This window comes from Alosa pseudoharengus, unplaced genomic scaffold (assembly GCF_046254945.1).
Source record: "Alosa pseudoharengus isolate Yale_2024_CS ecotype anadromous, Long Island Sound unplaced genomic scaffold, YU_APseudo_1.1 YU_APseudo_1.1_scf_16, whole genome shotgun sequence".
Classification (NCBI taxonomy): Eukaryota; Metazoa; Chordata; class Actinopteri; order Clupeiformes; family Clupeidae; genus Alosa; species Alosa pseudoharengus.
Genome location: NW_027468630.1, coordinates 9,608,469 through 9,619,970, shown reverse-complemented (window position 1 = coordinate 9,619,970; position 11,502 = coordinate 9,608,469). Strand labels below are relative to the sequence as shown.

General features: G+C 46.8%; 1 protein-coding gene across 1 annotated transcript in view; it reads right to left on the bottom strand.

Moving 5' to 3' along the window:
• Positions 1–232: 232 nt before the first annotated feature.
• Positions 233–11,502, bottom strand: part of kiaa1549lb (KIAA1549-like b) — a 44,328-nt gene continuing 33,058 nt past the window's right edge. The window contains exons 17-23 of the mRNA XM_076287998.1: positions 11,050–11,279; positions 8,775–8,907; positions 3,394–3,801; positions 2,986–3,080; positions 2,332–2,483; positions 1,865–2,016; positions 233–517 (exon numbers count right to left, since the gene is read on the bottom strand). Of these exons, the coding sequence (XP_076144113.1) occupies positions 233–517; positions 1,865–2,016; positions 2,332–2,483; positions 2,986–3,080; positions 3,394–3,801; positions 8,775–8,907; positions 11,050–11,279 (1,455 nt within the window). The remainder of the gene's footprint in view (positions 518–1,864; positions 2,017–2,331; positions 2,484–2,985; positions 3,081–3,393; positions 3,802–8,774; positions 8,908–11,049; positions 11,280–11,502) is intronic.

Genomic DNA, 11,502 nt, shown 5'->3' with positions numbered 1-11,502 from the left:
CCCACAATAAAGCTGACTGAAATGCTCGACATACAACAGGTTTGTTCTGCGAGAAAACGAGTACATTGTGAAATTCAAACGGAGATACAGTAACTATTTTCGGCTCACCCCAAACAGGAGCGCATTAATCTGTACAAACCTCTGAGTTCCGTGTTGTGTGTTGCTCAGGTCTGCAGCAGTCTCTCCCTTTTAAAGAACTTGCTGCTTAGTCTTCTGCTGACTAGAGGGAGCTCTAGACCTGGAACTCAAACATGTCTGTTTGCTTCTTGGCCAGCTTGGCCACCTCCTCGCGGATGGCTCTGACCAAGGCGGACGTGGAGAGGTTGGTGAGGGGGTTGTCGGACACGGGGAGGTCCAGTGGGTCGGCTAGGCTCTGCTGAGAGGCCACGGTGGAGGCGGACATGGGGCGCTCCAAGCCTCCCAGGGCTAATGGTGGCTGCCCGTAGTGCTGCAACAGGGGGCTGCCCTGAGGGTAGCGGGGGTGCGGAAAAGCCTCGGCGTAACCTGGCAACGGCACCTGGAAGAAAGATGGACGAGGTTGTCAACCTGACGATACTACATTTCAGGCGTACACTTGAGCATTCCACTGTAGTGTGGCTACTGTTAGTCTTAGAGTGAGAGTAGTCTTTTTTTTTTTGCTTGAGTGAGTTTTCTTTTTTTTGCACCATATTGCTCATATTTATATTCAGATGAGTGAAAAAGGAGACAACATACACAAGCACAAAGACTAAAGTCACGGTTAAAAAACTCAAAGATGGGAAGAAAACTCAAACGTCTAACACCAAAATATTTGTGACTTTTCATTCAAACGTAACGTTTGAAATCAGCAATGGATTACTGTTTGATTGATCGGAACAAGGTGGCATGGCAACAACACACAAAAACTCTAAAAGAATTTCAAACTCAACAAAGAAACAAAAAAAAAGAGGGAAAATGTGTTCGTTTAAAGAAATGTGCTCAACTACCCCGGTATTTTGCTGAGTCCACTCAACGCCAGCGATAAATTCAGTTCAGCAAATGGTTTCTAAATGACACTGGTTCTGTAAAAAGACACTGCGTGAAGGCATTTGGTTGAAACAGGCAGACACAAAACAGGGATATAAAGTAGAAGAACATTCAAAAAACAGAGGGTTTGCCACATGGCTGAAAAAGACATCTGACAAAGAAGGAATGGCCCACCCCATTTCTCACTCTCTCTCTCTCTCATTTAGGATGGGGGGAAGACGTTTCACAGATGAAGAAACACAAGTGAGAGCAATCCTGATTCTCTTAGGATGCTGTCCTGGGTTTGATCTTTTTCATCCTCAACATCCTCATCATCAACGCTCCGTTCAGTACAGTACAAAGCAGTGATCGTTCCCACTGATTTCAGAGGGGGGACACTCGAGAATTAATCTCAGATTACACAGCCATCTCAGACGCTTCATTGATCGCAGAGCCTGAAGATGTGACTTTTCTTATGAGGGACATAAGAAAAGGTTGACACAGGAATTGATCACACAACCTTTAACATTTAACAGGGTGGGAAAACTCCATGTTTTTCATCACAGTTACAGTATTACTGAAGAATTAAGTATACTGCAAATGGACACAATTATATGTTTCAGTGGGAGAAGGGAGAATAATAGATATTCGCCAGACAGGCCAGTTTCTAAGGATGCCCAAACATTAAAGTAATGCTGAACACTACCGATATTTAACATAAGCTTTATTCGTGTTGATATTGAACAAAGTAAAATCCTTGAAGGCTCTCTCTGGCTGAGGCTGAAACGTCCAGGACTTGAGCCCCAACTGGAGCAGGAATTGGGGGAGCCTGCCGCGTAGGCTACAGGAGATGGCTATGGGAGGAGGGGAGGTGGCTTACAGATTCAGCCCACTGTGGAGGCACATCCTCAGGCTCCGGCGGGTAGGACATCCAGGACGGGCTGTGGTAGGAGGACGGTGGGGTGGACAGGAAGTATCCTGGGTAGCCGGGGCGAGTAGCTGGGATGGCATAGACTGCGGAAATTGGGTTTCCTGCAGGAAGGGGAAAGATTTAGATTCATCTTAAATTAAGCACTGCATTGGATATAAGCTAGAGATGCAGCTTAGAATAAGGTGTTAAGTCATGGCTATGAGCTAAAATAAAAAAAGGAAAACACTGAGAAATTCCCACACAGAGGTAACTTTGGTTCAAGCTCGCAGTTTGCAGTTTCAGTATCAAAGTAGTGCCTGACTTGACTGAAAGGGAGATGACATAACATCCCTCCCACTCTCTTACTCTCTCTCTCTATCTCTCTCTCTCTCTCTCTCTCTCTCTCACACACACCCACTGGAGGCGATCACATTCACCTGAGTGGTTGAGTGGCAGGGGCTGGTCAGTGGTAACTGAGGGGAGCACGGCTCTGCTGACTGGCACGTAGGGGGCGCTGTCATGCTGACTCGGCACGTCAGTGACAGAGGACTCTACACTCCGCGCCTTCGGCCCAAGGTCAGATGAAGAGCTGAGGAGAAGTGACAGTGAGAAACCAGCAGTGACACAGTTTGGCCACTAGGTGGCACTGTTACCTAATCAAACTGAAGATACTGCACAACAAGCGTCCCTGTTGCACCCCGACAATAGTCATTGGTATTCATGTCATTTTCAAGTACACTGATACGGGATTCAAATTTACATTGTCGTGTAGCAATAAAATCAGCCATGTCTGTGAAGGAGTAACAGAATATTTTTGTCCTGGCCCAGCCAATATTTCATCGTCTACTGATGACTACCAGACGAGGTCACTGGCCACTATGCTAATATCAGTTGCAGGGATTTTCAGAGTGTCTAATGTGACTGTTTGTGACTGTTTGTGTGTGTGTGTGTGTGTGTGTGTGTGTCTGTGTTTGCATGTGTGTGTGTGTTTGTGTGTATGTGTGTGTGTGTGTTTCTGTGTGTGTGTGTCTGTGCGTGCATGCGTGCGTGCGTGCGTGTGTGTGTGTGTTTATGTGTGTGCCTTATCTCACCGCCTCAGTGATGTCCCAGGAGGGCCTGTTCTGGGTGGAATGGGAGGAGGGGGGGACCCCATAGCCATGTCAGGAAGCTGAGTGAACCTGAACGCCTGGGAGGAGAATAAGAACACACTCAAGAGCCTACCACACCACTGAGGGAGGAGGGAATAAATAGCAATTTAACACAAGTTCTCTATTCAAATGTAATTTTTTTCCCTATGAAAATGTATTTTTTTATTATTTCAGTATGTTTGAAAGCACAGCAATGTTTTACAGTTACTTGAATTGAAATGATTATTTTGAACTTATGCTACCATATGTGCTACAAGACCTTCAGACCCTGTTAAAACACCTTTATACCCCTCCCACTGAAAAAGTACATGAGCCAGCCGTCCATGTGTGCAGTGAGGCAGACACACTCACAGGCTTGGGAAGGCTGCACTGGTACAGGTCTGGCCCGTACCCGGCCGGCACCCACTGCAACGCTCTTTGGTTTCGGCTTATGGTGCCCGGAGCGCTGGTCACCACCTCGGAGTAGGGTATGGGCGGCCCCGGGTTGTAGGGCCCCAGCTGGTGGTGGGGGTTGTGGGGGTGCTGGGGGAGGGCTTGGGGGTGGTGGTGGCGGCCGGCGGTGGAGGATGAATGACCTGCCGAGGCCAGGCTGAAGGCCTCCTCCAGCAGCAGGTGCATCTGCTGCCGCACCTCGTCGATGGAGGGCTGCGAGCTCAGCGTGGACGTCTCCGAGTGACCCTTGACCTGCCGGCCGTAACCATAGCTGCGGTGGCTCATCAGCCGGTCCACATTTGTCTCCTCGATGATCTCGGGTTCGGTCTGAGAGACGGGGACAGGCAAGATGGAGAGAGTAAGAGAGAGCGTTTGACAGCTATTTGAATACCCAAAGCAGTTGATACTTGAGGAACACCAATGCAAACAAACACATTGACCACAAGCAACAAACAACACACCAGTGTATAGACTAAAAAATATTCTTACACCTTTGCATACACACTTCTTACCTTCCCACTTCGTATACATTTATGTTGATCTTGTAGCATAATCGATTACACTATGTCAGCCTAAGTCAGCACCATACACTAAACTTTGCAAATATGTGGTGTGCATTGGGTCTATGAGATGCTACTACTGAGGAATGGCAGACACCTTTGTCTATATGACATCTTCATGATGTTAGTGTAACAGTGTAACCTGACACAGCCAAGAAGGTTGCTTTATACAGGTGGAGGCGAAGTCCCCAACTGATTCACACACCATTGTTGGCCAACTGCCAGCCAGGCCTGCAAATGGGTGATATGGCCAGCGTCTCGGCCCTACAGCAGCCCCGAGCCATGGATGTTCTGCAGCCTTGTCCCCTGGCTGGCGTCTCTGGCCTAGTCCTGATCAGGGACCCAGGGTTCCTGTTCCTCAAGTTCCTCAGGTGGTCCTTGTGCCCCAGGCTCCCGTTTTCCTAATGACTGAGGTCGTCCCTGCCACGATTTCTGAGCCTGAGGTGGTTCCCAAGGTGGTTCCTGTTGTGCCAGAGATGGCTCCCATTGTGCCAGAGATGGTTCCCATTGTGCCTGAGATGGTTCCCGTTGTGCCAGAGATGGTTCCCATTGTGCCTGTGCCCGAGGTGGTGCCCATTGTGCCTGAGATGGTGTGGTTCCCGTTGTGCCAGAGATGGTTCCCATTGTGCCTGTGCCTGAGATGGTTCCCGTTGTGCCAGAGATGGTTCCCATTGCGCCTGTGCCTGAGATAGTTCCCGTTGTGCCAGAGATGGTTCCCATTACAAGGATACAAGGATACAAGGATACAAGGATACAAGGATACAAGGAAGTTTATTGTCACATGCATATAGTTACTGGATGTAAGAAATGCAGTGAAATTATGTCTGGTGTCAGCCTATTTGTGCATTTATGGGGGGGATAAAAAGTGCAGTAGAAGAGGGGTTTAGTAAATTAAGTGGCAAGGGCTGCATAAGAAAGGTGGGGGAGGATTGGGATTGGGGGGGCACAAACAAGGAGCACCCAAGAGCAACAGGGGCAAGGAAAAACTCCCCTACCAAGGAAGAAACCTTGGGCAGATCCACGGCTCAAGGGGCTAACCCAACTGCCAGGGGTCTTGGTGTGTGTGTTGGGGGGATTACAAGGGAGATGGGATAGTGTGCAATATATGTGTTGGAGAAGCTTCCTCATGAGACAATGTGCTGTGTATTGGGGGGGGGGGGTAGTGTGCTGTAAGTATGTTGGGGATGTGTGTTGGAGAAGCTTCCTGATGAAATAATGTGCTGTGTATGTATGGGAGAAGGGGGGGGCAGTGTACTGCAAGTATGCAAGTATGGTGAAGGGACTTACTATTGCAGGCAGAGTACTGTATGTATGATGTATGTGAGTGATGACAGTGCAGTCTTCTTGATTTCAGCGGTAGGAATAATCCATTGTTAGGAGGAGAAGAGTGCTTCAGAATCTTTTGGGCTCTTAGGAGTGCTCTTCTGGAATAGATATCTTGTAGAGCAGGGAGTTGAGTTCTTATAGTACGTTCAGCTGAGCGCACTACTCTCTGCAGAGTACTACAGTACAATCTCTAACTGTGGAGTTCCCATACCAGGTGATGATGCTACCAGTTAGAACACTCTCAACCACTGAAGTGTAGAAGGCCTTCATGATGGATGTAGAAACTTTGAATTTCCTTGTCTGGACTTCTTCAGAACATATTGAGTGTTAACAGTCCATGTTAAGTCTTCAGTAATGTGGACACCAAGGTATTTAAAACTTGTGACTCTCTCTACAGGTTGCCCGCTGATCATTAGTGGGGTGTAACTGTAGTTCTGCTGCTGCCTTCTGTAATCCACTACCATTTCCTTGGTTTTATTGACATTCAGTGTCAAGCTGTTAGATTGACACCACTGTGCCACCTCATCAACCTGATCCAAGTAGAGCTGTTCATTGTTGTTACTAATCAGGCCCAAGATCACTGTGTCATCTGCAAACTTGATGATGGAGGTATGACTACTGTTGGCTTTGCAGTCATGTGTCATTGCGCCTGTGCCTGAGGTGGTTCCCGTTGTGCCAGAGATGGTTCCCATTGTGCCTGTGCCTGAGATGGTTCCCGTGCCCCCCGGGAGTGGTGTATGTGTCCCAGAGTGGATCCTAAGCAGTATAAGTGTCTTCCAGAGTGTAACTGGGTGAAGTGTGAATGTGTCCCTGAGTATGAGTGGGTTTGTGAGTTTGAGTGGGTGTGAGAATGTTCCTGAGTGTGTGCCTAAGTGTGTGTCTGGAACCTGAGTCCAGCAGTGCCCTGTCCTGAGTCTGCCACGTCCACACCTACTGTAGGTTGATCGATGCTGGACCTGCCGCAGCATTGACTACTGCCAAAACCTGGTCACCATTGGCCTCCTGCCAGACTCCCCGAAGGGTTCTGCCTTCAGCATCAAGAGAGATTCGGCCTTCGTCACAGATTCCAGCCCAAACCAAGAGGGTCGACATCTTCACTATTGGCATCTTATCAGGCCCCCGGGGAGGTGTCAACCTCCAGCCAGACCTCTAGTGGGGTGTCGTGGCAGTCCTCTCAATCGTCCACATCCATCTGTCTGACCTCCTGATCGTCCGTGTCCATCTGTCTGGCCTCCAGGTTGTCTTCCTGATTGTCCGCACTGGTCCGTCCATCGTCCTGGTCGTCCTTCTAATCGACCATCCCTGTCAGCTCTGCCACCAGGCAGGCAAACTATGCATTACTGTAACAAGTTAGGCCCCATGGGATTCTCGCATCCATGAAAGTCGCTTACCTCTCCATAAATTTCCCATCATCTAAATAATGTCATGTGACATGAGCACACAATTAAGCACTGCAGCAGCACAAGTCCCACTGCAGCTGCTTCATCCAGCTCCGTCTCTTCACTTCACACTCACACTACGTCTTTATTTCCTGTTTTTGTACCTGATTTATCTCTTTCATCTCACAGACCTTTTCTAACTCCCTCTCCTCACCTCTCTCTCTCTCTTTCTCTCTCTCTCTCTCTCTCTCTCTCTCTCTCTACCCCCTCTTTCTCTTCCATTCTCCTTCTCTCTCTCTCCACTTGTGCCCTAGTTCCTGTGTAAGTAGCATGGAGCCACAGGAGACCTAGCGCATCACATCTCATAAATCAGTCCTCCCACAACGGAGACGGTCAGAGAAGAGAAATCGCAGTAATCTAGCCAAAAGCAATGCATCCCCACTGTAATCAATATACTCAGGCCAACCACAGCCATGCCACACATATTTATAGCAGCATGAGACAGTTTACATACAGTTATGGTGCTTCTGTAGAGAGAGTAAAAAACACCTGCTAACGGAGTGAAAAGAGGAACAAACAGCACGCACATATCCAGAGTTCAGCTGCTGTTTGGGGTAGGCTATTTCATGGAGCACTTTGTGAAGAATAAACATCTCAGCATCCTGGAAGGAGTCAGTAGGAGTCATTTTTGTTTATCCTATACAATATTCGGACGATCAAGCCTTATATAACAAAATATAGCCACAAGCCACTCATATAGCCACTTGCTTTATGCAGGCCATTGTTTCCAAACTAGACTATTGCAATTGTTAGCTGGCCTACCTGCTTGTGTATCTACCTGTATCTACCTGCTTGCCTTTATCTATTAACTATGTATAATTAAAGGAACCGTATGTAAGAAATATATTTCAATTAATCATAAAATGGCCCTGATATGTCACTAGACATTAAGAAATCATTTCAAATACTTATATCACTGACAACAGTAGTCCGGCCAGGATATTGTCATTTAAAAAGTGAAGTTGCAGCCCTCAACTGATGTTGATGTTGTGTTTTGTCATGTCATGTTGTGTTTTGGCCTGATGCGCCACCCTCCACTTATCTACTAATCAGGAAGTCAGTGGTATTTCGGCCTCCGGGTTGGCAACCTCGAGTCAGGGGGGAGGAGGAGGGGATACACCGCTGTACAGTAATTTGAAAGTAATTGCAGTACCAGTTTTGGCCACAATCTTACATATGGTTCCTTTAATTGTCCTTACAGAGTCACAGTTTGTGTTCATGGTTATTATTATTCTGTTAGATTCTGTTTAGTCTATTATATTATTAATAGTTTGTGTCCAATAATAGTAAGTGTCTTCTATAGAACTATAAAGATAAACATACTTCCTCCCTATCTTAACATGCATAGCAGTACAGCTGACCCTGATGTGCTATTGGCAACATGTTGCTATTGTTTACTAAAGAAAAACAGATGTGGTATCTAAATGATTGTGTTTACTTTCACAAAGCCTTTTAATAATACCCTTTAATGGGGTTTTCTAGTTAAAAGCAGGCAGGAACTGTGGCTGGTTGTTATGTTTCATAATTTCATATTGTGTCTGTAACAAGGGAGCTTTGTTACCATGGTTACAGCTTAAGAAAATACGAAAGAGATGACGGGGGAAAGGGAAGGGTCTGGCGATGCCACAACAACTTCTGGCCCAAACCCCAACAACACCCAGCCTGGGTGTGATGATTAATACATCATCTACACATCTCATCTTGATGATGGGAGGTTTTCAAAACACAATGAATGTATTTTATCTGCAGGAAAGTGTGTGTTTCCAATGGATCTATTGTTCCACACAGTCGCTGTCTTTAATACCATGCTTTAATTCCATTCTACTCTACTTTTGGTCTCAACATTGACGGTGCATACTGGAATGCTCAGGTGTTTAGTGGAGAAGTGGAGAGATAAGAGGATTGTTGGTGTGACTGTGTGCATGCTCTCACATCATAGCCACTGTTGCGGGTGTGACTGTGTGCATGCTCTCACATCATAGCCACTGTTGCGGATGCCCTTCCTGGGTCTCTCCCTCATGACCAGCAGGTCCATCTCCGTCCCCCCAGGGCTGGGGCTGTTCAGGGACTGCCTGCTACGGTAGGCAGGGTGCCGCACCTGGGAGTGTCTACATCCAGCCGCGAAGAACACAACATACACACACACACACACACACACACACGCAGAGAGAAAGTGTGAGAGAGAGAGCGAGAAATAAAAGAGGACACACATGTGAATAATGTGCCAGACAAAAGATAAAAATCTCAACCTCTGTTCCCTGAGCTGGCCTGTTGGGAGATTCTCACAAATATTACATGCTGATAATGCAGCTTGCATTAATATGACCAATATAAAACACAGCTTTCTGTCTCAGATAGGAAATGGTGAAGCCCACTGTGTGCAGGCTGGGTAGGCAATATACTGCAGTAACTTGATTAAATGGTGCAGCGAGTCTGATATATAAACATGGGGATCGCTGCTCTGTTCTCTGAGGTGAGCTTACTGAGGTGTTGCTTGTCTTTGAGTGTAACTTGATCAGTCTTCTTCTTCCTGCTGTAAGTCTGTCACGTTCGGCTCGCACGGGGAGAAAAGGGCCAATTAACAGGCATGAGAGTTAACACCGAGCCGAGCCATGAACCGCAGGCAACGGCAGCAGCATCCGCGACAAATGCGGGATCAAACAGACGAGAGGAACTGGCGCCGCAGCCCAAGAGCAAGTCCCAGCGAACGAGTCAAATCCGCTTATCGGAGGGCCATGACGGAGGAGAGGAGTCATGTTGGCGCGCTCCCTCACCGCCGAATAAAGAGCCCATTAAGATGCAGATTACTGTTCGACGAGCTGGAGAGGAGCCCGATGCGAAAATATACAATTAAGCGAAAAACAAACACACCACTCCAGCGACGTCAAGAACGCTGAGCCTAAGCAATGACAGTAGCTCAGCATAAACAAAACCTTTATGAATCATACGTGCTATAGGCCTACTACAAGGGCTGCTACAGCAACAGTGCATTATACTGATACAACTACATTATCAGGCGCAGTATAGGCTGAAGAACCAATGTGTAACAAAACACTAATACACTCAAATTATTCTACCTTGTGTAAATTATTCTACCTTGTGTCTTTTATTTTGTCTTTTTAATCATCTATTTTTAAATGATTTTACCTTGTGCATCTTATGTTGTATTATTATTATTATTATTATTATTATTACTATGATCTTTACCTTTTAAAATATTCTTTCACTATTGCCCTTTTATGCTTTTATTTGTTATTCCTGTTTGCTTTTGTTTGTAAAGCACATTGAATGACCTCTGTGTATGAAATGCGCTATACAGTATAAATAAATTTGACTTGACTTGACTTGACTACACTGTCCACATATAATGGATACAACCGCTACTGGTAGCTTAAATCCCAAAACTACCTCTTCATCCAGTTCAGTCCTGACCAGGTAAAACCTGAACAAGAGACTCCAAAGCTGAGGGGGTAAAAGGCATATGACTACATTCACATGGTGTGGATAATCATTGTCGGTAAGCCTATTATTTAATCAAATGTCACCTATTTTTACACCTGACTGAGTCTCTCTTGTATTTGTACCTCAATATGGGGAACAAAACTACAGTACAGAGCCTGTACATTGGATGGCAACCCGCCAACAGAAGGGGGTTTTGAAGGTTAATTGAAAACAGCTCTGATCTGAGGAGGAGTTCGCTTTGAACAGCACAGGGGAAGTGAGAGCTCCACTCAGAACAATTTAATTTAGCTGGAGGGACATTTCTCAATCTCCATCTCCGTCTTGCTCAGCTTTTCCCAAACTTCGCTGCACCATTTTACTTTCATGCTTACACATGACATTTTAAAGCACAGAAGGTTAGGGGATCTTTGTACCAGTGGTCTGACCTTGACCAATGTGGCCACTGGCCATCTGGCCACCCAGTGTTAATGAATGCTGGTCCAACTCCATGGATGACAAGAAAGGTGTGAGAACATGCTGGTTTACAAACGACTTCCCGCCCAAGCAACATGTGACACAAACACACACACACACACACACACACACACACACACACACACACACACGAATACTTTTCCCAAAAAACCACAGGCTTACACCCACACATAAATCCGGACACCCACATTCACATACACAGACATCTGTGGCCGTATGGATACACACATCCAAACACATACAGTATGTGCAAAACACACACACACACACACACACACACACACACACACACACACACACACACACACACCAACCTTCTGTGGGATTTAACATAGGTAGAGGAGCGCTCATCTTCGTTCTCCAGGGGGCGGCCCTGCTCGTGTGGCGCCCTCTGGTGGCCGCGCTCATACCTCTGACTGACAGCGTTGGAGCCGCTGCTGCCCCCAGCCAGGGGCAGGTCGTAGTAGCCCTTCCTCTTGGCCTTCAGACGCAGCTTATTCCTGTAGTGCTCAATGTCTGACTTCTGCTTCAGAGCCAGGCTTACCTGCAGGGAGTACAAAGCAGAATCACCCATGCTGGTGTTAGGGTTTTATGGTGTGTGTGTGTGTGTGTGTGTGTGTGTGTGTGTGTGTGTGTGTGTGTGTGTGTGTGTGTGTGTGTGTGTGTCTGTAAGAGATAGAGAAAGAGAGAGAGAGAGGTGTGTGTGTGTGTGTGTGTGTGTGTCTGTAAGAGATAGAGAAAGAGAGAGAGAGAGGTGTGTGTGTGTG